Source organism: Chrysochloris asiatica, unplaced genomic scaffold (genome assembly GCF_000296735.1).
Source record: "Chrysochloris asiatica unplaced genomic scaffold, ChrAsi1.0 scaffold00168, whole genome shotgun sequence".
Taxonomy (NCBI): Eukaryota; Metazoa; Chordata; class Mammalia; order Afrosoricida; family Chrysochloridae; genus Chrysochloris; species Chrysochloris asiatica.
This window is the reverse complement of record NW_006408686.1, coordinates 5,038,262-5,064,854: the sequence shown is the minus strand read 5'-3', so window position 1 is coordinate 5,064,854 and position 26,593 is coordinate 5,038,262. Positions and strand designations below refer to the sequence as shown.

The window sequence follows — 26,593 nt, the reverse complement described above, 5'->3', positions numbered from 1 at the left end:
GTGAGTTAAGAGCTGTGGCTTTAATAGGACAGAACTGAGCTCAAGAAACAACCCACATGACCTCCTCTACCTCAACCATTTAAGTGACGGCTGTTGGCCGTGACGGAGCCAGGAGCCCTCAGTCTAAGTGACAGCAGCGTAGTACTCAGAGGTCTGCTTCCAGGACTATACCTTTAGACTGACACAAACACACCGTGTCCCACCGTCACCAGCCCTGCCAGGTGCCCCTAACTCCGAGACAGAAGCTGTGTTTCTACAGAGCCATCTTCTGAGGCAGGAGTATCGGTTCTTCATAGACGTCACGCTCTGTGTAAAAGCTGACAGCCCCAGTGACTCAGGAGCCGACCCTCCCATCTGGGGCACTGTGGTGACTAAGTTTCCACTCGCCCTCAGCTGTCCACAATACACTCACAGTGAGGAATGGGTGCCTGGTGTTCTGGAGGACCCGGCTCTCGGTGACGGTGTGGGCAACTTCATCCTGTGGACAGAGAGAGTGCCGGATGTCAGGCTGCCCACCCCACAGACCGAGGGAGGTGAGGAGCTGTGTGCTGGTGGAAAGCAGTTCAATCCCTAGCCAACAGAGGGCAGAAGGAAAGACAAGAGTCAAATACTACCATTCACAATCCCCAAGCCAACAACGGACCCCACCAAGGATCCTGAGCAGCTCGCACACCCACTGACTGAAAAGTTGACAGGACTTTGATGACAGAGGGTCAAACCACCACCCTCCGAGTCCACAGAGCAATTTTTCCACCAGACATGATAAGCACCCTGTGGTAACACCATAGGATGTGGGTCCCACCACCTACAAAGAGTCCTTGACCAAGGACCAACTTGATGCCAGAATCCCCACAATGGCAGCATCAGCTTCCAATGCCGTGGGGCCACCCCGACCCACTGACTCTACACCACTTGGGGGTGGGCCCAGCCAGCACTGTCTCATAGGTCCTCCAGGTGAACAGATTTAAGTTGGAGTACTGATGACACAGACTACCACCTGGAGAGCTGACAAACCTCCCACTCACCTGCGACAACCCAGACCCTTAGTTCTCCCCAGGGACAACTGGTGAGCTCTGGAGGCATCCGAAATTCTCACAAATGGGGAGCAGGGTGTGTGCTGCTGGCTTTAGTGACACGCTACAGGGCACAGGACAATCCCTGAAGTAAAGAATGATCTGGCCCAAGGGATCCCCAGTGTTCAGGCTGAGAAGGCACACGTTGAGTCAATTGCACCAGGAGTGTCTGGTCCTTTTAGTGAGTATGAAAACGGCCAGTAAGTAACTGCAGTCAATCGGATTCCAAGTCACGTGCGTCAGAGTACAGGGCTCTATAGGGTTTTCCAGGGCGGGGATCTTTTAAGAAACACAGACCGCCAGGTCTTTTTTCCAAGGTGTATTTGGGTGCACAGTTAGCGGCTATGTGTGTTAACAGTCTGTACCACCCAGGGACTCAGGGTATGATTATGGTGCTGTGATTACATTCCTTAAAATCCAGAACCCACCTTGGCAATGATCACCTCCTTCCGCAGGATCTTCATGGCATAGTAGCAGCCAGTGGCTTTCTCCCGCACCAGGATGACCTTGCCAAAAGTGCCTTTGCCCAGGAGTTTGAGATAGTCGAAGTCATTCATGGTCTGCCCAGGGGAAGAAAAGGGAGATGGGGGTGTCAGCACCTGCAGGAGGACATTCCAACAAAGGAAGAGGAGAAGCAAAGGACGCTGTTGCCAAGTGACTCAGGCCGGAGGCAGGAAGGGAGGCTCCAGGCACCAACTGTTTGTTCTGAAGCGGCCTTCAGTCCATGGCTCTCCCAGCCCAGTGCCCTGCAAGGTCTTCAATGGCCTCCAGGGTGAGGCTAAGGCAATACTCACATGCACAATCTGACCACCAGCCAGGGTAGCAGCTCTCCCAGGACTGCCCACACCCCATGGGCACAGACCAGCCCCAGGGCAGCCACCTTCGGGAGCTCCACTGCCTGCCCACTCTAGACTTTGTGTAGGCCTGTATGGGGTTGCTTGCAGATCAGTAGTCCTCATCCCTGGTCACCTGCCACTGGGTGGTGCACTTACCACCTTAGTCCGCGCCTTGCTGACTGCCACTTCCATCTCCTCGGCCACGGAAGAGTCACTAGGGGACCCACACTTGTAATCCATGGAGTCCTCGCCTGGGCCCCGCTGCTTAAGGCTGTTGGCCACCATCTGGATGGCCTGCATCCACTCCTCCCTGCAGGGACACATGCGTACCCAAGGCCCTGAGTCCCGGCCCAGCCCAAGTTCCCACCCCTCCAAGTGGGTGAGCCATGGCGAGCTGAGGGACTATGGGAGATTATGGCAGTAGGAAAGCAGGGCAGGAGTGGAACAAGGAAGGCAGCCGTCTCTGTGCCTACATTGGCCAGGTGAGAGCCCAGCAGGTGCTCTTTAAGTCACCTTTCTCCACAACCTCTTGACAATCAGCCACCACCCTGAGCCCTAAAGGAGGAAGAAGCCAATGTTCCTTAGAATTCCTTCGGAACAAGTGGCAACCACAAGTTTACAAGCCAAAATGTTTTTGCAAAAGAAAACCAAGAGTCAAAGGAAATATTCATTAGCCAAAGAAGCTGAAGAGCTCTCTCAAGGCCAGAGCTGGCTAACAGGGCTCCCAGCTAACAGGGGAGGCAGTGAGGTGGGGGCTGTGAAATTCAAGAGGAAGAGAGGTTTGGGCAAGGTCCTGAAGGACAGGATGCACAAGTCAGCTGGCAGAGAACCAGGTCTTAGCAAGAGGAAGACTAGTTTGAGAACCAGTACAGTAGTTCTGAAATTCTGTAGACTCCTGGTGGCATTATGGGTTAGGTATGGGGCTGCTACCCGCAAAGTCAGTGGTTCAAACCCACCAGATGCTCCTACGGCCTCAGAAACCCCAAATAGGGCGCTGTGAGTTAGAATCAACTCAGTGGCAGTGAATAGTTTGGGGTTGTGATCACTTTGGGGTTAGAACTAAACTGGGGAAGATTTTTTTCTTGGTTCTTGTAAACTGTTCTACCTGTGGAGAGGGGAAATGTAGGAAAAAGGAGTGAAAACAGCCAAAGACCAAAAAGAAAAACACATTTGGTTGAATGATACAAAACTGCCAGTGTTACCCCAGTTCTGACCCAGCAGTGCCCAGTGGTGCAATACAAGTTATAATGAACACAATGAATCCCCTATGTGTGTGTGTGCTGTTGTCTGTAGGCCGGTGGGAAAAGCAGACTACTTGCTAAGAATAAGTGGTTATGAGTCCAGCTGCTAACCTCAAGATCAGCAGTTTGAAACTACCAGCTGTTCCATGGTGCAAAAATGAGGCTTTCTGCTCCCATAAAGACTTACAGCCTCGGAAACCCTACACAGGGTTGCTGTGAGTTGGACTAGGGCACATCACCACCACCAAAGAGGACCAGCAGGGCCCCACTACCATGTCACAATATGTAAAGAAGCCTCAGTATCTTCATCTAGCTCTCAGGACCAGAACAGGTAGGGTCTGGCACACGCCTTCCTGAAGCTGCCCTGCAGCCCTAAGAGGCAGCTGAGACCCCACCCGACCCTAAGGTCCCACAGGGAGCCAAACTCACTGTTGAAATGCCTTCAACAGAATTCCGACTCAGCGTGACCCTAGATGACAGAGCAGGGCTGTCCATAGGGTCTCCAAGGCCATAAATCTTTATGGGAACAGACAGTCTCATCTTTCTCCTGAGAAGTGGGGCTGATGGGTTAGAACTGCTAACCTTTTGATTGGCAGCCCAGTGCTTAAGCCACTGTGCCAACAGGGCCCCTCACACAGGGAACCAAACCCCAAAAACAAAACCCAATGCTGTCGAGCCAATTCCAACCCAGAGCAACCTAAAGGACTGCTCCTTAGGGTTTCTAAGTCTGTAAGACTTTACGGGAACAACTAGCCTCATCTTTTTCCCTCAGAATGAGGGGTGGGTTTGACCCACTAACCTTTTGGTTAGCAGCCCAATGCTTAACCCATGCACTACCTGGGCTCCTCACACATGGAACCAAATCCCCGGTCACTGAGTCAAATCCAACTCCTATAGGGTACTCCGGCTGTCGCCCTTTACGGAAGTACACGCAGGGCTCAGAGCCCAAGGCCAACTCCACAGTGCTTATGGCATGGCCATGAGACCCTGCTTCTTCTCTCCGATGGGATGGGCTCTATTAGCCTATTCCATCCGTTCCCCCATGTTCTGAGACTGCCGTAAAGCTGTGTGGTTGTTCACTGTGAACTCGGTCCTAGGGGCTGTGCTGGTACTCCACGGAATGGTGTGTGCCCAAGGCTGGGCTCTCAGACTCAGTGAAGCCTGCGGCTGCTGTGGGCAGAACACGTGTGTGCTACCTCCCTGCGGTGACAAGTTTAGCAGCTGAGTGTAACAACGGGCAGGTATCCATGCCGAGACAACCTTGTCAGTGGAACACTGTGCTGCTAAAGCCAAACTAGTGCTGTAACCGCTGTGCCACCAGGGCATTCCAGAGGGTGAGGGGCAGGGAGCAGGAGGTAAGGCCATCTCCTCTAATAACCTGAACTTAGAGAGCACATAGCTGTTACTAACGGCCCCCTCCTCCCATGTACAGATTAAGAGTCTAAGGCACAGACAAGAACAGAGAATTCCAGCAGGGACTCCAGGCTCGGTAGGAATTGCAACGGACTTGCCTGTGACCTTTCCCCAGGGCCAGCAATCCTGAACCAAGCTCAAGAACTAAGCTTGAGGGGCCCTCAAGGCACACAAGAGGCGCTCTAAGTGGTCCGGCCACGTGAGATCCCGCTTCCTACATACCACGTGGACATAACCATCAAGGGCTTGGCACACTGCCCTCCCTTCCCCAAGTCCCAGCGAACGCTACTGTCCCCACAGACCAGAAGAGTCCACCCCAGGATGGAAGGCCGCGATCCTTAGCAAGGTAGGGGCATGCTGGCCCCGTCCTCTCAGACCCATCTTGCTCAACTTGCAGTAACCTGTGCCCCCTTTGGAACAACTCAGAGCCTTAACCCCGACTCACACAGTAATCCTCCTGTTCTTCCAAAAGAAAGGAGCACGTCACAGACAACCACTCCATGACTGGCTTTATCAAACTCTATTTATTAGAAATCGAAAAATGCCAACTTAGGGGCTCAGAGAAATCACCCCTCCCCAATGAAAGAGAAGAAGACAACGCTCGCACTCGATGCCATTGAGTCGATGCCGACTCAGAGCTTCCGGTTCATCTTCCTTCCACAGAGCAGCTGGTGGGCCTGAATCATGCATCCTGCTATCAGCAGCCCAACACTCCACCCACTGCGCCACCACGCTCTTTAGAGACATCACAGAGACCCTCCAAGTTATAATGAATACATGTTAAAGAAGCAAGGGGTCTACGTAATTATGGAGAGGTCATAAGGGACTGGCTAAGAACAGAGAGAGGGAGGGAACACTCTCACACACACAGTCCAACGAGGGTGCGCCCCACCTGAAGCAGCTCAAAAGCCATAGGTATGGGTAGCAGGCACAAGGGCTAGGCTCAGACTACTCAGAGAGACTGGGGCCACTCAGATGCTGGGAAGCAGCTGTGTACCTGAAGTCAGGGGAGGTGTTAACAACACTGAGTCGGCCAGGAGCTCTCCTGTGCACAGGGAGCCATGGTCCACCCCAGGACACAGGAGGAGGTCAGTAGGGCCTACCTGGGGCTCTTCCGCAGCCTGACCAGTCCCCGAGTCTGTTCCAACTGGACTGAGGTTACAGAGTTGCAGCACTTTGTTTCCAGAGGAAAAGCAAGGGCCTCGGTCCAGGGCACTCAAGGGTTTGCAACACAGTGTCTGGGGCAGAGGGGAACTCCCATCTGGGACTGAGGCTGGGGCTGAAGTGTCTGTACACACACCCCAAAAGGAGGTCCCCCAGGGGAATCAACCTTCATCACCCCCAAGTCATGACAAGGAAAAAAACAGCACTGAAAAGCCACCTCCACAGACACCATCCCATTTAATTCTTAAGGGCACAGATGCGGAAACTGAAACAAACAGCCATGAAGGACGTGGTGGAGCTGAGACACAGGCCTCGGCACACCCTGCTCTTTCTCAGTCCCCCACCTTTCCCTAAGCCACTGGGGACCTGAGGAGAAGCCTCCATTCCCAGATCCCCAACAGGCAAGCCCTGGAGGCTCAAGTGGGGCCACTCTCTCAGGAAGGGTCAGGGACCAGAGGACACTGCTCAGGAGCCCAGGAGCAAGGCAAAGGCAGGCTTCCCGGCAAGACTACAGACTGCAGAGCAAGACCGCCTCTTACTAAAGAACAATACGAACACTTAAAGGATCCCCTGAGGGGTGCAATTAAGCACTGGACTAGGAAAGACTGGCAACTCAAGCACACCTAGAAGCCAGGCCTTGCTGAAAAGCCGTGTGGAGCAGTTCTACTCTACACACGTGGGGTCACCAAGCGTCGGAAATTACTCAACAACATTAAGGCCCGATAACACGCTGGGCTGCAAGTTTGGTTTGAACTACAAGGTCAGCAGTTCAAGCTCACCAGCCACTCCTTGGAAACCCTATACAGGGTTGCTCTGGGTCAGAACCGACTCAATGGCACTTAACAACAACAATCACTATAGAGCACTTACCACCCCAGTGCTGTTGCTCACACCTTCAATCTGCCCCAATGCCTACAAATGCGACAGAGGCACAGAGAGGCAGCCACCTGCCCAGTTACACAGCCAGCAAGCAGAGAGTCAGTCCACATGCCAAAGTTCAGGAAGGCAGGGGAGAGTGGGGGGGGGGGCCAGCAGGCAGGTCACTGGGCACTGAGTGGCACAGGCTCAGGAACATGAGCCCTAAGAGCCACTGCACATCAGCGTGTGCTGCCCAACGTCTCCCACAAGAGTGGATGAGAGCACACACTATGGGCATGAACCCCAGCTTGGCTCCTGTCTGGTGGACAACACTGGAACTTCCCTGTGCCTGGGCTGCTCACACTCACAGGGGGACTACGTGATCAGGTAAGGGTGAAGAAAGGAATTCAAAATACTTAGAGCAGGGCCTAGCAGAGAGAATCTCCAAGGGTTACTGTGGAAATTCACTCACCTACACATCCATCCATTCATCCAGCCATCTAACCAACCATCCATCCATCCATCAAATCCATCCAGCAAGTATGTATGTATTGAGCGCCTTCTGTCTGTGGCTGGGATGCAAGAGGGAACAAGCCCAATGGAGCCACTGGCCCAATGGAGAAGTCAGCTGTGTAAAAGCACACAGACAGGGACCAGAGAGGAAACCCCTCCTCAGAGGATGGTCAGGGAGGGTCTCTACAGGAGGTATTTCAGCTAGGACATGAAGGATGTCACCGGACTATGGGCCTTTCCCCACATTCCATAACCACAGCATATACTTGCATCTATGAAATAAACGGTAAGAAGGAGCCAGTGTGCAGACTGACTGCTGGGAGGGCCAGAAGGCTGGAGGCATCTGGGTCATAGGGAACCTGCAGCCCCCAGAGATGAGTGAAGAGAAGGGGGCAGGGGCAGGACAGGGACACAACAGGCTCTACAGACCACCAAGCTAACAATCACGCGGGGTCCTAACCTTGGACGTCACATACAGGGTTGTATGCGGGGAATGACAGTCTCAGACTTCTACTATGTGGGACACATACTGGAGGCAGCGAGAGCACACCAGAGCAGTGAGGTGTCCTCTAGGCACGAGGGGCATAGAGGCCGGGGGGAACAGCAACACCACTGTGTGTCCCAACAACGGCGTGAGCAGCCCCAGTCCAATGCTGTCACATGTCCTCCTCTGCTTCTGGCTCCTACTCAGAGGGGCGCCAGGACCTGCCCTTGGGGAATGGGAAGTGTCAGCACCCTCAGTAACAAGCCTGTCCCTTCTGGGGCTTCAGGAACCACCAGCAAGTGGCTGGGCCTGAAAGCGGATGGAAGAACCCACAGCCGGCAGCTACCTGGGGGCCCTCCCCTGTTCAGACACCCTCCTGCGTTGCCTGCTCCTGGCCTTCAGGTATTCTCCTTTCTTCTCTTCTCCTACACTCTGCACCTCCATTTACCATCATTATCCCTGTTTTACAGATGAGCAACTACCACTTAAGACATTCGAAGAATAAGATGAGTTATTAGTACAGTGTATTTTTTGCACGTAACATGCAAATGCACAAAATGTGCTTGTGCAGTTTGAAAAATGTCATATAATACATGTTATGTGCATAAAACTACGGTACATAAAGGACTTAGAGCAGAGCCTGGCTCAACAAAGAATTAGCTGCAAAGACTCATCTATTCATTCAACAAACGTTTACTCAACACCTATTTATGTGCCAGGCTCAAGTAAACAAACATTAGATTTCTCAGCAGGTAGGTGGGTGCTATGAAGAAAACCAAGCAGGGCAAAGGCCCAGGGTAAGAGGGAGCAGGGGCCAGATGACGGTAAAGAGAGCGCTGTACTGCTATCTGGGGGAAGAGGAAGCCCTAACAAGTGCAAAGACCCCGAGGTGGGGGTGCGCCTGGCATGGTTAAAGGAACAGCAAGGAGACCAGTGTAGGAACCCTGGTGACACAGGGATTGAGTGACTGACTGCCAACCGAAAGGTTGATGATTTGAACCCACCAGCTGTTCCTCAGAAGAAAGGAGTGGTAGTCTGCCTCTGTATAGATTACAGCCCCAGAAACCCAATGGGGCAGCTGGACTCTGTCTTGCAGGGTGTCTAGGAGTTAGAATCACCTCAATGGCAGTGGGACAGGTTTAAGAAGATCAGTGGGGCTAAACTGAGAAAACTAGTGGTAGGAAACGGCTCGGGGAGGGCCCAACCATGGAGGATTTTGTAGGACATAGGCTTTGGCATTTACACTGATTGGGACTAAAAGTCACTCACAGTTTTAAAGAGAGAAATTACAAAAGACTTACGTTAAAGTCCAGAATATATAAAGAACTCCTACAACAACTTCACAAAAATGACAACCCAACAGAAAAACAGGGCAAAGGACTTAACAAATGGCTAACAAGCAAATGAAGGATGCGCAACACCGTTGTCCATTTTGTTGCTGTGTGTTGTCGAGTCGATTCCAGCTCACAGTGACCCTATCCGGAGCAGCCGAGCAGCGCCATCCCGTTGGATTTCCGGGGCTGTCCATCTGTACACAAGTAGACTGTCACCTCTTTCCCCACAGAACAGCTGGTGATTCGAACCACTAACCTTTGAGTTAGCAGTCAAGCATTTAACCACTGCCCTATCAGGACTGTTGATGTTAATTTTAAGTGCCACTGAGTCAATTCTGACTCATAGTGACCCTGTGTAGGGTTTCCAAAGAGTGGTTCAAGGGTTTGAACTGCCGATTTTGCCATTAGCAGTCAAATGCATATCCTCTAAGCGCCATTCCAGGGACAAAGATACAGCTCAGAGCCAGTGAGCTACCACTTGGCCTCCACTAGGATGGCTAAGATGAACTTTTAAAAGAGAAAAGCGAACAACAGACAAATGTCAAATGTTGCGGCCACTGTGAAAACCAGTTCTGCAGTTCCTCAAAGAGCTGAAGAGAACAACTCCAGGGCACACCATCACCATCACAGGGCACAGCAATGGCAATCCTAGTTTTGTTGTTTTAGGTACTGTCATGTCAGTTCCGACTCATAGCAATCCCGGTCCTGCGCCATCCTTAAAATCATTATTAATTACCCTTGAACTCATTGCTGCTGCCAATCCATCTCGTTTGGGGGTCTTCCTCTTTTTGCTGACCCTCCACTTGACCAAACATGATACTGTTCTCCAGGGGCTGTTCCCTCTTGATAATATGTCTGAGGTATGAGAGATGTCTGGTCATCCTGGCTGAGCATTCTGGCTGCACTTCTTCTAACACAGATCTGTTCATTCTTCTGGCAGTCTATGGCACTTTCAATCTGCCCTTCCAACATCCTAACTCAAATGCATCTATTCTTCTACAGTCTTCCTTATTCATTGTCCAGCTTTCACGTGCATATGAGGCTAAGTGCAAACCTCAAAGAACTAACACAGGAACACAAAGAGCAACTTGTACACCAGGAATCACTGCACACTTTTCACAACTCCCAAAAGGTAGAAATGAGCGAAATGGCCATCAGCATGAACGGCTCCTAGTTGGAAAGCACAACCTTGAAAATTCACCATCTGAGACAACTGTGGAGTTCCAGTGCAGCATGGGTGGCGGGAGGATGTTAGTGAACAGACGTTATCTTCATCTCGGGTGTGATAATGGGGCCCCGATTCTGCTGGAGGAAGCCCTTATTTTTAAGAGCTGCCAGCTGAGGTATGTGTGATGAGACACATAAAAGGTTTGGTTTGTACATAGCCAGGTGGGGCACACACGGCAAATGCTGGCCTGCTGACTCTGGGTGCAAGGTATGGAGATATTCATTCACTATGGTCTTCTTTCAACGTTTCTGAGACAAGTTGGTGGGGGTGGGGGTCCTCTCCATAGGGTATAGGCACCAGGAGAAGGCAGGATAGGCCCAGGGAGGGGGGCACTGCAGCATCCAGGTACCAGGTTTACCTTCCCCCAGGTTCAGAAGCCAGAGAACCAAGGCCAATGTGAGGTGAGGTAGGCAGCAGGGACCGCACTGGTCAGCTATGGCCTCCCTCTTGCTGGATTTCTGGCTTACACCTTGGCTGGAGGCTCAAAGCAGGAATTTGGGTTTTGTTTTTTCCAGGAGTCCTGGTTAGCGCTGTGGGTTAATGCACCAGACTGCAAAGCTGTTTGAACTGCAAGTTTGGTGGTTCAAGCTCACCAGCCACTCCTTGGAAACCTGTTCAGGGTCGCTATGGGTTGAGAACTGACTCGACGGCATTTAATAACAACAATAACAGGCAGTAAAAGCAGGTCAAAAACCAAATAACCAAACCCACTGCTCTCAAGTGATTCCCAGACACAGGGTTTCCGAGAATAGATAGCTTCACCTTTCTTCCTCCAGGTGGCTATGGGTTTGAACTGGCAACAGGTGATTTAAAAACAGGGCAGGGAGAAGGCAGGGGCCTCCCCCACGCTGGAGAGCACAACACAAGAACAGGTCTCTCACTGACTAGAATGCTCGGCTGGCTCCCCACTGCTCCTTTTGCAGGCTATAAACTGTGTGCCAGGTACTGGGAAGCAGCTTCCTGTTTATCAGCCCTTGGATCTTACAACAACCCTGTGACAAACCCCAATTCATTAAGCGCCTGCCAAGCCCCGTGGGAATCATCATCTGCAGTCCAAGGCCTTGCTGGGAACCCGAGCTCCTCTCAGTCCCCTGCTCCCTGAGACCCCAAGCCCTTGAGTCTCTGGCAACAGAGAACCCTCTGGCAGGCACTCACTGTGCTGCATGCCCCCAGGCCTTTGCCTATGTGGTGCCTTTTCCTGGAGGCACACTCTCCTTCCTCCAGCAGGGCTCACGTCCATCTCTCATAGTAGCAGGTCATACCATCTGTCAGACCCTGCACCCATCAGAATAGATGTGTCCCACTGGGTTTTTAGTGACTGGTTCTTGGATGTACATCACTATGTCTCCCACCCCCAGGTGCCTCTGGGTGAACTCAATCGACCAAATTTTGGGTTAACAGCCAGGAGGGAGAACAGTGGACACTCGCCAGTGACTCCCTTATACAGCCACCGGGGTTCAGTTGGCTTTAACTGGTAGACACGTTTCATTCCCCAGTTTTCAACTCGAGAGGAGAAATCTGTTCCTTTGGTAGAACAAGTAATGAGCCTGGTGGCCAAGTGGGTTAAGTGTTCAAACGCACCACTTGCTCCATGGGAGACCACTGAGGCAGTCTGCTCCCGTAAGGATTTACAGTCCCAGAAACCTCACGGGGCAGTTCTACTGTCTTTTAGGGTCCCTCTGAGTCAGAATCAATTTGATGGCAGTGAGTTTTGGTTCTTTGGTTTGGTGAGGAAAATACACTTTTAGCCCTGGGAAAATAGGAAAGGTTAAAGAGTGTGTATTGTTAAGTGCTGTGGAGTCGGTTCTGACGTGAAGCGACCCTCTGCACAACAGAACAAAACACCGCCCGGTACCACCCCAGCCTCACAATTGTTATGTTTGAATCACACTACTGAGACCACTGAGTTAATCCACCTCATTGGGGGTCTTCCTTTTTCTTGCTGATATTCCACTTTACAAAGCATGATGCTTTCTCCAGGGACTGGTCCTTCTTGAGCACATGTCCAAAGTACCAGAGATGAAGTACTGCCATCGTCACTTCTAAGGTACAATCCAGCTGTATTTCTTCTCAAACAGGTCTGCTGTTCTTCTGGCAGGCTAGGGTACTTTCCATATTTTTTGCCAATAACTCAAAACGCATGGATTCTTTTCTGGTCTTCCTTATTCATTGTCCAGCATACATATGACGCGATGGAAAATATGGCTTTGGGTTGGCACACTGTCATCCTCAAAGTGACATTTTTGCTAGATGTAGTAACAAGTTTTATAATAGTATTTATTTGGTGTGTGTGCTATAATGCATTGTTCAAGAGGGGAGCCACTGGCCACATGTGGCACTTTAAATGCATTAAATAAAATAAAATATTCTGTCTCTCACTGGCACTAGCCATGCTTCAAATGCTCCACAGCCATGTTTGAGCTTGAACAGCCAACCTTGATGTTCATACCATCTTTGCGGTCCAGCACATTGACCCACAACACCACACCAGGACTCTATTTTTCTTCACTGAGCATAACACTGACTCCATTGAGTATAATAAAATTAATCATATTAAAGGATTCCCCTTCTATTCCTTGCTTGTTGAGAAACCCTATACAGAGTTGCTATGGGTCAGAACCAACTCAATACACTTAACAACATTCCCCTTCAAGATAGGGAACCAGACAAGACACCCACTTTCTCTACTGTTATTCAATAATGGTACTGGAAGTCCCAGCCAGAGCAGAAGGCAAGAAAAGGAAAAATAATAGGAATCCAAACCTGGAAGGAAGGAATAAGAAGTATCCCTATTCTCACATGGCATATCTTACATATAGAAAATCCCAAAGATTTCTAAAGGGAGTTTCCAGAGCTAACAGAGGAATTCAGCCAAGTTGCAGGGTACAAGGTCAACACATAAAAACCAGGTGGGTTTCTATACACCAGCAATTTGAGAAGGAAATTAGGGAAACGTTCCATGTATGAGAGGATCTAAAAAAGCAAACAACACCGGAATAAATTTGTTGTTGTTAAGAGCCATTGCAGTAGTTCCTACTCATAGCATGGGGTTTCCAGGGCAGGAAGCCTCATCTTCCTCCAGCGGAGCAGCTGGTAGGCTCGAACCACCTACCTGTGGTGCCAAGTCCTGTGTTTATCCTGTAGAGTCACCACACTCTCTAGGGAAAATTTAACCAGGGACATAAGAAGACTTCTACAATGAAAATTATAAAACAATGTTGAAAAAGGCTTAAAGAAGTATATCTACTGTTCATGGGCTAGAAAACTCAGTATTGATAAGATGTCAGTATTGCCCAAAGGGATCTGGGGATTCAATACAAGCGCAGCCAAAATTCCAACAGTCTTCATTGCAGAAATCAAAAAATATATATATAGCCTTCAAATTTAGATGGACTTGCGTAGGGCCTGGGCCCTGAACAGTCAAAGCAATCCCGAAGAAGAATAAAGCAAGAGACTCTTACATCCTGGTTTTAAAGTATAAACCCCACATCAGCAGCTCTCAGCGTACTGAAGTGGGAAGATTCTCCAAGACAAACTGGCCAATTCAGAATGGCATGTGTAGAAACACTATCTTTTGCATACAAAGGAAAAAGGGGCGAGGAGGCAAAAGTCAGCACAGACCTCCAGGTGTCTGCCCACAAAGAGATTCTGCCAGAGGTGAAGGGTAGGGCACAGGGGCAGGGGTGTGTGGGAAGTTCTCCACTACAAACCTCTTTACACCGCTTGATTTGTTAACAAGGTAAATCTATGTCTGTTCTGAACATTTTTTTTCTAAACTGCAGGAGGGCTGTATGTAGCTCCACCTCAGAATCAACAGATCTGCTCATTATAGATACAGCTCCCAGATGGGCAGAGCTGTTGCTGTACTGCCGACAAGGTCCGCCGAGATTCTGAGAACACGGAGTGGGGTCTTCAGACTGAGCGCTCAGCTCTTCTCAGCTTTAGCTGGGGAGACAGACAACCACAGGGTCCTGGGGATAAGTCATCCACCCATGTGGCCTGGCTCACCTGTCTTCTGGAGAGTCAACATGGAAGGTCCTCTCGATGACCGTGGTCCACTGCAGGCAGCGTATGACAAAAGTGTTGGGCCGTGGCCTCTCCCTTTTCATCAGCTGGCATTCTGCAGACAGAGGGAAGAGAGCAGCAGGGTGACAGGCAGCCCTGCCAGCCTGCAGCCCACATCTCCACAGCCCCTCCTGTGTGCCCAATCCGGCCCCATACCAGAGGGTGGGAGGAACACTTCAGTGACCGAGACACCCTGGCCCAGCCCTCACGGGGCTCCAGGTCCCTTGGGGGAGGCAGCTCTGTCACCAGACAGTGACTTTCCCGTGATCAGGGCTATGGGGGCACACCAAGAGGGTTATCTGCCGGGCAAATCTAAGCTGATCCCTGAAGAAGAAAGGGGACACCATGCGCAGACCCCAGGGGTGAGAGGACCGCCACACTCGGGAATGGCTAGTGAAGCTGAGTGCGTGAGGTGGCTGCTGAGGTGGGCAGGCCAGCCGGGCAGGGTTTTGGAGGCCACAAAGAAGAGTCCAGACTTTGTCCTGAGGGCAGTATGGAGTCGTGGATGGCTCATTTAGGGTAGGGTAGGGACAAGGACAGATGTGAGACTGGAGTCCAGGGAGGGGGCTGGTGCAGGGACCCAGCAGGAGAGAATGGGGCTGATGAACAGGGGGCCGTGGGAGGGCAGAACAAGACAGGTAGTCAGGCTACAGGGTCTTTGGTCTGCGGCTGGGGAACAGTAGGGCTGACCCTGAGAAAGAAATGGAAGTAGGAGAAAGTTGGGGGAGGAGAGGATTGTTAAGGAGGCCAGTTTGGGCCCCAAGGGCCATCCAGGAGGCTGCTTGGGACAGGTCAGGAGTTATGTTGAACAAAGGGCTGGGAATAGATATCAGGGTAACCAATGCCACAGGGATCCTGGGAAGGACACCTTTATGCAGGGCAGAGAAGTAACTGAGTGGCATTCTAGAAAGAGCCAGACTTGGGGGGGTTGGGGGAGGGGGCCAGGCAGGAGGCTGGGAAACAACAGGAGCAGGGACCTGGATGGGTGAAGTGGTGGTCTGGATTAGGGGAATGGCAGGAAAATGTGCTTAGGACTGGGTACAAGGGAGCAGGGAGCAGGAGGCAGGACCGTGACTCTGGGCATCGTCCTCAGGACCGACCTCGGTACAACAAGGCTCCAGGAGCAGCTCTGTTACAGCTCTGTTCTGTAGACGAAGTGCTACAGCCCGTGTCAGGACCTCTGAATGTACCAGGGCACAGTGAGTGCTCACCAAAGACTGCCTCTTAATGGTGATGGGGATTCTTTTCCTTCCTGAGGGGAGACTACCACTAGGGGGATCCAGACAGGGCTGGTGACTGGGAGCAGCCCAGGAGGGGAGCGTGGTCATTAGGTAGGGCCTGGCCAAGAAGCCCAAGACCACAGCAGAGGGAGTAGAAGACACAAGCTCAGTTCTGAGGTCAGCATGGGTAGAAAGCAGATCGTAAGCAGGAGGAGGGCCACCTGCCACCAGCTAGAACCACAAGGGTTTAGCTAGCAAGAGCTGGCATCACAATAGGGATGATGCCCGGGTCAGGAGTAGAGGAAAGCCCTGGCTTCTCCCTTCTCCATCTCTCACCATCCAGAGCCCCCCACCAAGCCAAGTGACAGCAGGGCAGGAAATGAATCTGAAGCAGACAGACCCAGGACAGGCCCCCAGCTCTTCAAGAAAGGCCAAGTCCCAGGTCCCCTCAAACCTTCCAGGCCGTTCTCAGTGCCCAACCTCTGGCCCACTGGCCCTGAGACCCACCTGCAACAGAGAAGTTGTTTAAGGGAGGTAAGGACTGGTCAGAGGTCTCTGGCCTCTCCTTATACCCAATGAAGGAGCCATCACTCTTCAGGAGGAAGTATCGGGGCCTCCAGGTCTTGATGTATTCACCTGAAACAAGGCAGGAGGGAACAGAGAGTTCAGGGCAAGTAGGGCCACACCCCAAGTGGGCAGCCAGCCAAGTATGACAGGGACTCATGAAGGGACCATGGTAGGAGAAGGGGGATAGGAAGAGTGGGCAGGAAAACACTTCTCCTAGAGAATCGGATAGAGGCTGGGTACTGGGCTGGGTCCAAATAATCCAGAGGGCACACTGGCACGGTGGCGCCTGGTGCAGGGCACCAGGGACCAGAGGCCTCTGAGTGTGGCCAGTGTCTGTGAGGTCCTGGAGGGAGGCTTCCAAATGCATGCCCTGTGGCCTATAAGACTGAACCCCAGGGAAAGGGGTGTGGGCAGGACGGAAACCTCAGAGGTGGGAGGGAGGGATCAGAAAAGCTCAGGCCAGGACTCAGAGATTCTTGGTGCCTAACTGCAAAGTCGCTGTTTTAAGCCTCACAACAGCTGTGCAGGGAATCATATAACCAAATATCTGTGCCAGGCCCTCAGCCCCTCTAGGACAAGCAGGCCTCCAGAATTTGTTCCATTGGATCTGATTGGATGGGAGCTGTGTCTGACCATACATGTGTGTATGCACATGTGCGCATGCACACACATTACAAGCAGCCACTCCTCACCAGAGAGCTACGAAGGATTAAAATAAGATGGTGAGACTATCAGACTCCACTCATAGGAAGCAAAAGAGAAGGAAAGAAATCAAAGGCTCCAAAAACAAACTAGTTCAAGAACCACAGCTTTTCTAAGCTGAGACCAGAAGAACTAGATGATTCCCAGCTACCACCTCTGATCGTTCTGACCTGGGAGACATCAGAAGATTCCAAATAGAATGGGAGAAAAATGTAGAATTAAACTCAAAATCCTACGTAACCTAAGGAGTCTGACTACTGTGCCTACTAGAAGAGACTAGAAGAACCCCTGAGACTATTACCCTAAGACCCCCTTTGAATTTGGAACCGAAGCTTTTCAGCCAAATAACAAGTACTATCAACCATAAGCATTGTGGTCCCTTAAACAATGACCTATATGAGGACCAAACAGCCAACAGGTGCCGAAAAGCAAAGATGATAAGATAAGCGGGGGAAGGGAAGCTAGATGGATAGAAAGAGAACACACAGAATGGAAACAATGAGAATGCTGATACATGGAAAAAATTGCAACCAACCAAAAATTGCTGGGCACAGAATAATCTGTCTAAAATTTGTTAAGGGGAACCTAGCTTGATGCATCAACTTTCTCTCTCTCTCTCTCTCTCACACACACACACACACACACAAAGAAAGAAGAAAATATCATTTTAAAAAATGAAATGGTGAAGCACATACCCAAATACAAACGTTCACAGCATTGTGCCTATTACTCTGTAACTGCCAAAAGGTGAAAATGACCCAACTACCCATCAATTAATGAATGTACAAATAAAATGTGGTATATCCATCCATGTAGTTTTTGTTGTTGTTAAGTGCCTGGGAGTCAGTTCTGACTCATAGGGATCCTCTATAGGGTTTCCAAGGAGCAGCTGGTGAGCTTGAACCTTGCGGTTCAAATGAATTTTGCAATCCAGCGCATTAACCCACAGCGCCACATATCCATTCATACAATGGAATATTATTCAGCAATGAGAAGGAATGAAGTACTGATGTTGTTGTTGTTAGGTGCCATTGAGTCGGTACTGACTCATAGCGACCTTATGCACAGCAGAACGAAACCCTGCCCGATCCTGGGCCAACCTCACTACTGTTGCCACGCTTGAGTCCATCGATGCTGCCACTTGGCCAATCCATCTCGTTGGGGATCTTCCTCTTTTTTTTTTTTTTTTTTAAACTGGTAAATCTCAAATTATAAGTGAAAGCATATGGCATGACTCTACATGGAATGTTCAGAATAGGCAAATCCAGAGACAGAAAATGGATGAGGTGGCTTAGTCCTTGGGGAGGGGGCAGGGGGGGAGATGGGGGGAGGAATGGGATGACAGCTAAGGTGTTTCTTTTGGGGGCAATGAAATAGTCACAACTAGGCAATAATAAAAATTGATGAAATATATGCTATGTGAATTATATCTCAACAAAACTCAGAAGAAAAAAAAATATATGAGATTGTCAAAATAGAGCAACCAGACCAGAAATACTGAGAGTGTTCATGAATCTTGAAGAACGTAACCAAAGTCACTGAACAATGTGTGTTAAAAATGGTTGAATGGGAACCTAAACTGCTATGTAAACCTTCACCAAAAACACAATCAAACAGCATTTTTATTAAAAAAAGAAAAGAAAACCCTGGTAACCATGAGGCAGGTGCTCAGTCTTAAGAGAAGTCCTACCAGCAGACCTGTTTCACAAACGAGGAAACAGGTACCAAGTAGTCTCATTACCTGCCCAAGGCTCAGAGCTCTGTGAACAGGGCCAGACACGACTGGGGTCCAGCTCTGCTCTGTCTGAGGCCACAGCCACACTCTTGACCACTGTGCCATCTGTCTCTAAACCAGCACCTGGTCCGGACAAGGGCTGGGAACAGCATCTGTGTCCCACTAAGGGGCTGGTGTGTGGTGTGAGAGAGCCTAGTCCCTTCGTCCTGCTCTCAGTATCACAAGTAGAAGCAGCATACAGGACAGGCCTTGAGAACACTGGTTCAGGAGTCCTGCTATCACCTGAAATCCTATGCAGGCGGGGCACCCTCCCTGCCCAGTCTCAGCTTCCCAGGCCTAAGTCAGTACCTGCCATGCAGGGCCTGTGACAATTCAGTGAACCTGGGCTAGTCTCTGGGGGAGCCCGAGGATCTGCATGGAGTGGGCACTTGGTAAATGGGGACTGCTATCATTATAAGGGACTCCTGGTGTAGTGCTGTAGGATCAGCATTGGACTGTGAACCACAAGGCCATCAGTTCAAACCCACTAGTTGCTCCTTGGAAACCCTATACAGGGTCGCTATGAGTCGGAACTGACTCGACAGCACTTTAACAATAGCAACATTATTGTAAGCAGTCCTGGTGTAGCACTGGAGGAGACGCACTGGACCGCAAGGTCAATTTGAACCATGACGTCAGCGGTTCAAATCCACCAGTCACTTCTTGGAAACTCTATACACGATCACTATGAATCTCAATTAATTCTATGGCACTTAACAACAACATTATTGTACGGAGTCCTGGTGTGGCACTGTAGGTTAAGCACTGGATCACAAGGTCAGTTTGAACCATAAGGTTGGAGGTTCAGACCCACCAGCTGCTCCTCCAAAACCCTACACAGAGTCACTATGAGTCGAAATGGACTCAATGACACTTCACAGTGACAATTCTTATAAACAACGAGGTACCCTAACAGCCTCAACTAGCAGGGCTTGCTTCACCTCACCCACCTCTGCCAGCTACTCTTCATAATGCCCAGAAGTACCCAGGTACAGCTGTGTATGGTGTAAACTAAAGGAGATGTGTCTGGGCTAAGCCACCCGAGCAGCCGGGGGGGGGGGGGGGGCTGCAGTCCCCTCATATGAAGCCCTAAGAGACCATTTCATACCATCACTTGAGCCTGAACTAGACAAACTCCTTACACCACCAAGCCCTCGGCCCCTCAAGATTTGGCCTCATGAGCGAAGAACCTCGCGAACCTCAGGCTGAGAGCACCCATTCACAGGAGCCTAGTCACTCAACAAACACCAATTACTTCTCTAGGCCCTGGGGCTACAAGGGGGAACAAGCCAATCAAGCCTGTACCCTCACAAAGCTGACGCTGCAATGTTCACCCACTTTACAGATATGAACCCAAATGCAAGGCTCTGCAAGGTGACGGAGCACGTGCACAGTTACACCAAGACGTGGCAGTCCGAGTTGGAACCTTAACCTCTGCTGTGGTTTCATTCAGAGCTCAGGGCAGAGGGAACAGAATTCCTCACTCAGTCTGACCAGGAGACCTGGTCCCAGGAAACCACCTCTACCCCTCCGTCACTGTTCTGGGCCTGCAGGATGTGACAGGGTGGAGGGGGGCACTTCCCAGGTTCCTGCAGGAACAGCCCACCCCCCAAGATTCACTGGCCCTGCCCTTTATACAAAGGGTCTCTCCCAGCTGTCCATGTGGCCCACACCCCAGCTTCCTTCAGATCCTCCTCAGGGAAGCCCTCCAACATCCTACATCTGATAGTGGCCCCCACCTTCCTTGTGCCTCTGCCTGATCTCCACAGTACACTCCCCCTAGCACCTATGTCCATGTGAGTGCTCTCTACCCTCCCCACCAGAAAATAAGAGCTTGCCTGTTTGGCTCACTGTTGTGTCTACAGGACCTAGAACAGTGCCTGGAACACAGGCAGCCTTAATACTTGACTGGGAATGAATGGAGGGGCACAAAGAGCAGCTACCCAGGGGCCTGACACCCTCCTCCCAAGGGAAGGTCCACAAAAGCCAGGACATTGTCTCCTTCACTCATCGGGCCTGGGACAAAGCCAACTGTCAGCCTGCTGACGTCACATGGCAGCTCAGCGGTGACGTGTGTGGTTCTGAGGACAGACAGCCTAGGGCTTTGAATCTCTTCCCTGTAAATGACTCCATTTCTCTGGGCCTCAGTTTCCTCATCTGTATAATCATGCCTTGGCTGGCAACATTCTAGGAATCCCCAGTATACAGAGCATCAAAACCAGGGTCCTTAGGGGGCTGCAAGGCCTAACTCAGTGTGAGCCATCCTGTCCCTCGGCCTCCTCTCCTCCCTCCTGACTTCGTTCATGCTGCCTCAGCCACACTGGCCAACTTGCTGTTCCTAGAATACACCGGGCACACTCCCGCCTCGGGGCCTTTGTCCTTGCTGTCCCCTCTCTCCGGGACAGCCTTGCCCTAGCCATCTGGCGGGCTCACTCCCTCACCTGTTCCAGGCCATCGTTCAATGTCACCTCCCCTGAACCCCCATGTCTCTCTAGTCCCTTCCTCTCCAAATTTCCTCTTTTTCTCCACATCCCTGATCACCACCTAACATTATCTGACCTCCCCGTCAGCACCTCCTTTCTTCACCCATAAAACAGGGGCTATCAGTGAAATCACTCACGTGGAAGCAGAGGACCCAGGCCTGGCCCCTGACTTCACCCAGGTGTCCAGGTCAATCCATAGCTCCCCTGCCCAGAGCCTCTGGAGGGTTTCAGGAAAGTGGCCGGGCAGGAGCCACTGGCCTAGGGGTGGGCAGGTTACGGAGTGCTGGCTTCTGGCCGGGCTGCTGAAGCCTCTGCAAGTCTGCCTGTTAGGGTACCAGCTGCCAGGAGGAGAAATGGGGGCAGGGAGAGTGAGAGAAAGGGACAGGCGAGTCGTGTGCCAAAACAGCGGTCCCTTACCACGCTTGTGGAGCCAGCCTTCTTTGATAACAGACACCTCGTTCATAGTGGCAGCGGAAAACAATGGCACCTAACTCAGGACAGCTCAGGGCAGCAGGGCATGCAGGAGGCGTCACGGACAAAGCAGGGTCTGCAAGAGAAGAGAGGAGCCCATCAGAGTGGGAAGGGGCCCCATCCCAGCCCCTTCCCTAGGGGGCACACCCAGGTTCCAGCTACTTTTCCGTGTTCTGCACAGGGAGGAGCCAGTGGGTGGGAGAGCCCTGCCCTCAGAGACCCAGTCTGAGGTGGGGAGGAAGTGGACAGACCAGACGAGACCTTGCTCTCAGGTCCCCAATAGGCAGGGGTGGTGGTGGACAGGAGAGCTCCCTGGGGTATGCACAGCCAGACCCTGCACTCAGGACACTTATGCCGAGGGGAGGCAGCCCCTCCACCCATCCCTACTTCTGACTAACTAAACGGGTGTCAAGGTGGCTTCAGCCCCGCCCCCTGCGTCACTCCCGTGTCCTGGTGCTGAGGTAACCTGGGATGAATCAGACCGCCCTGGGCACCAAGGGAGGTGCTTCAAACTACCAGCATCTACTCCCCACCCTGCCCCCAATACACACACACACTTTCTCTTTCTCACTCCTTTCTATAACAAGGAGTCACCTATCTGCCACCTTCAATAAACAAATACCCTCCCTCCCTCTCCCCCAGGTCACTCCCTCAGCCCCAATTAGCCCCCCATACCAGATGCCAGGAAAGACACACCGGGATCACCAACAAGAAAGCAACCTACTGTGTCTGCACTTGTCTGGGGCCTAATAGCCGGTCCTGGGGCTTTACCAAGGCTCTGGTCCCTTCTCTGAAACCCCTGCTTGCGTCCTCAGAGACCGGCAGCCGACAGACTGACAGACGCCAAGGCCGTTGCTTCGTCTCAGGTTCCCAGAGTGGAGGAGAGAAGGGCACCCAGCAAGTGCCAGCTGGGCCCCTACCTGGAGCCGCAGGCCTGGACGGGGGCCATGGAGCCCAAGGCGCCTTTCGCCTTCCCAGTCCGGGGTTATTTGCGGACAGCAGGTCAGGAGCTCAATGGCCCCTAGAGAAGCAGCAGCTGGCTCCAGGGACACCGTGGGCATCAGCTTTCTCTCGTGCCCCAGGGGAGCTAGTGGGCCGGACACGCTCCTGCCTGGCATGTGACAGTGGCATGCTGCCCGGCCAGGCAGAGGGAAGGGAGGTGAGTGGGAGGAAGCGGGAGGCAAGACAAGATGGACAGTGCCGGGAAGTAACAGGTGAGGAATCATGGTGGGGCATGGCTGCCAGGCCAAGGGGCTTACCCCATGACCCAATCAGAACCCTTAACCCTAGATATCCTACCAGTCTGAAGGTCTCCCTCTACTGCGACCGCTTTTCTCCATCCAGTCCTTCTTCCCGGCTAAGAACCTGGCTTACCCCCACTCCTACTCCTCCCTGAGCCCCTCCAACCTGCCCCTGATTTGGCAACTAGATGGATCCTAAATCTGGCCCAGACTTTCCCTGCTCAAAACTCTCCTGCTGTTCGTTCCCCACCATCCTTGGGGTAATAAACGGCAAGCTCCTTCCAGGGCTGGCTCTGCCGATCTCCATGGACCCACTGCCCTGCCTGGCAGCCCTGAGCATCCACTAGTTCTGCAGCCTGTCAGCTGGACCACTTTGGCCCTTCCTCAGGCTTGGGCCCTCCCCTTGGGCTCCCAGTCTCTGCTCTTGACTCCTCTAATCTATACATCATCATAACCTGACCCATCCTCTCTGCTCAAGATCCTTCCATGGCTCCCCAGAGTCCTCACAACACAGAACAAAGTCCTTCCCACTGCCTGAGTCCAGGCCACACACTGAATGGCACAGAACCTGGTTCCCAGAAACCAAACCAAACCCACTGCCATCAACTCAATTCTGACTCATAGCGACCCTATGTAGGGTTTCCCAGACTGTACATCCTTATGCTAACAGAAAGCCTCCTCTTCTTCCTGTAGTACTACCAGGGGGTTGAACCACAAACCTTGCAGTTAGGTGCCCAGTGTCTAAACCTAAAAAGTGCTCCACACAAAGGCTAATGACCATGACAATGACTGCACCCAGTCATGCTGCCCCCACCTGACTCTCCATTTCAGCCTGTTACTCAGGCCCCTCGCCCTTGCCTTGGCTGCCTGCACCTTCTCCTTCCTCCTGGGGTCTCTGCTGAAGCAGCCATCCTCTCCTAGAAACCTTTCTGACCTGGAGCCTGTATAGAGTGCTCTCTGTGCCTCTGAGCCCAGCTATTCTGCCCCCTGTACCCCTCACACAGACTCACCAGACCAGTACGGCACCAGAGTGTCTGCTGAGTATCAAAGAAATGAGCCCATGTCTCCCAGTCCAGGACCAGGGCCAGCACGGGCACCTAGCCAGTCTAGTCACTGTCCCCCATCTTTTCTAGCGCTCCAGGCACTGTCATGGGCACTGAAGACACAGCTTCTACCTTCCAGAAGTTCACATGCTGGCAGAGAGGCAGAAAACACACCAATACACATGTAACAAGGTCAGGGTGGTGAGGGATGCAGAAAACAATGGCGGTGCTGTTTTCACATCACTGTACCAGGACTTCTGACCCTAGGTGTACAGGTCTGAGTTCACTGAGCAATGAGCCGGGCAGACATCTAGGGTGCAGAATTTCAATACAGGGAGCATCAAATGTGACGTCCCAGAAAAAGGAATGGAGCATGGGGAGTCTCAAATGCAAAGAGGCCAGTGTGGCTAAAGGGGGACAAGCAGGGGACAAGTGAGGGGTAAGAAGGCATGGCAGAACAGAGAGGGCCTTGTGGGCTGTGGTCAGGAAGGAATGCAGCAGCTGACACCAAACATTCCCCAGCACAAGTTGGGATGAAAGGCAATCTCCAGGTTACAAAGAAATTCCATTCCTCAATCTGTCTGCAAATCGAATTTGCACATAAATTGGAATACTTAGGTAGGGTTTGAATCTAGCATCAATTACTCAAATGTTTATCTTAATAAATAAATACTATATGCTGTTGTTGTTGTTAAGTTCCACTGAGTCGATTCTGACCCATAGCAGCCCTGTATAGGGTTTCTGAGGAACAGCTGGTGAGCTTGAACTGCCGACCTTGTAGTTCAAACCAACTTTGCAGTCCAGCGTATTAACCCACAGCGGCACACCAGGACTCCACATAGAACATAGTGTACCCTTTTATGCATATGAAAAGCATTAAAGCAACAGTCCAGATAAAGAAAACATCTTTAACATATTAAGACAGTAATAAGAATGTTTAGATGTGTGTCTCAAAGTAGTGAGCCTTAAAGCAGTGCCCACTTGTTCTTCAGAGCCATTGTATGTTATCTGGGCTTTTTAATATACTAGATTTTCCAAGTGTTGGTGCAGGGGTGCCTGTGTGTCGAGGAAAGGATCCCAGCGTCCAAAGTAAAGGCAACGTGGATGAGAGGACGCCAGGCCTGGATCCCGCCCTGTCCTCTCATTGAGGTGTCTGTAACATGGTCCTATGTGGCTGCCTGCCCACAGGGGAGCTGCCGGTGGAGGGCCCCCGGCCCGAGGAGAGGCTGTTTTGGGAAGCTGGGTGTCAGCACACAGAAGTCTGCCCCGGCTGCTCCAAGACTGTAAATCTTTATGGTAACAGACCAGCCGCTGGGTTTGAACTGCTGACCTTGAGATTCAGCCACTAACCCACTGCGCCACCAGGCCTCTTTGTACTCAATCAGCCTCCCCAGAAATCAAGTTGATTGGGGAGGCATGCCCATGCTGGTATTGAGCAGAGCGGCAGGGAGGCACCTGGGAAGAGATGCCTGAGGGGCCTTTCACTACGCTACTGGCTATCTTTATGCCTCAGATGTTTTCCAGTAAATTGTTTTTCAAAATTTAGTCTCGTTCACAATGAATCACAAGCTGTGACCCCCTCAGAAGCAATGTCTCACATGCTGGTATGAGATTCATGAAAGGCAGGTGTTTTAGGTAACGACATGGACCTGAGCTAGCAGCCCAAGACAGGACAGCAGAGAGGCCATGGATGAGACAGGTCCCAGGAGGCTACGCAGACCAGGTGAGCACCCGTGGTCTGTCCCACCCTCCTCTGCTCCACAGGAGCCTCAGGGACATCATTCCTCCAAACACCTGCCTCCAGGGGCTTACTCAGTGTGTTAAGGCTACCCCAACCTCAGGGCCTTCAAACATGTTTTTCCCCTACAAGGCAGGCTCTTCTCCCAGGAATACGAAGAGCCACACCCACTTTCTTCAGTCTCCACTCATATACCACCTGCCTTGGAAACCCTTCCTAACCTCCCCCAAACCAAAATACACCCCACTTTATCTCCCTTATGTTTCGTGTCTCTCCACAAGCGCTTATCACTGAAGATATTACTACATACACAGTCCCTGGTGGATAACAGGGTTCCTTTCTGACTCTGTCATGAGTTGGTGCTGATCGAAGTCAAATACCTTGCTTTGCTTTATTTTTCTTTATTATTACAGACTTTATCAGTATTCTTATAAATGTGATCTTTGTCTTATTGGATACATTGTATGTACTTACAACTCTATGACATCAACAAATTGCATGTGGCAACATTGTATACAGCACATATTACTAATGATATGTAGTATAAAACAAAAAGAGATAACAAATACAAGGCTTAAGCTCTGTAGCTAAGCTGAGGGCTACAGGTATGAAGGTTTAACATGATGAGGGCAGGGACTTGTGTGTCCTGATCCTTGCTGGATCCCAGAGCCCTGCGTACTGAGTTACTGGAGTGAATGTGTACAGAGTGAAACTCAGTGTCTAGAATACAGCACAGGCTCCAAACTAGTTCAATTCCTTTCCTTGCCACCAAGTACTTTCTCTGTTGCCCCCTCTCACTGACCTGGTTCCCATGCCAGACAGCACAGATGGACTGGGGGGCGAGGGAGGGAAGTAGGTGGAGTAGTAGAGGATCTGGAATAGGAGACAGGGAGGGGGTGGGGACCACACGCTGCTGAGGATCACCAATATGGTGGCAGCCCACCCAGGAACCTCTATCACCTGCCCTTTAATCACCACCTTACCTAGACCTTCCAGGGGAATACCTTTCCATGAAATGACTGTGAAGACAACAGAAACCATGACTATCTAAAAAGCAGCATCTGCTTTTGGGGATTTGGATTTCATTCCAGGCCAAGAGTGGAGAGAGGAACCCTTCACTCCCATGTGCAGCTCCCTGAACTCCA

The 26,593-nt window shown here is 51.3% G+C and overlaps 1 protein-coding gene across 4 annotated transcripts in view; it reads right to left on the bottom strand.

Annotated features, from left to right (window-relative positions):
* The window catches only part of AKT2 (v-akt murine thymoma viral oncogene homolog 2), a 46,719-nt gene that overhangs the window by 4,079 nt on the left and 16,047 nt on the right, over nt 1-26,593 (bottom strand). The window contains exons 2-7 of one of the 4 annotated variants that reach the window (XM_006871420.1): nt 21,373-21,502; nt 15,937-16,065; nt 14,153-14,264; nt 2,066-2,219; nt 1,502-1,633; nt 413-478 (exon numbers count right to left, since the gene is read on the bottom strand). In XM_006871420.1, the coding sequence (XP_006871482.1) occupies nt 413-478; nt 1,502-1,633; nt 2,066-2,219; nt 14,153-14,264; nt 15,937-16,065; nt 21,373-21,418 (639 nt within the window). In that variant the 5' untranslated portion in view covers nt 21,419-21,502. Of the gene's footprint in view, nt 1-412; nt 479-1,501; nt 1,634-2,065; nt 2,220-14,152; nt 14,265-15,936; nt 16,066-21,372; nt 21,503-26,593 lie in introns of those variants that run through there. The other 3 variants (XM_006871423.1, XM_006871422.1, XM_006871421.1) reach the window with 3 other exon arrangements.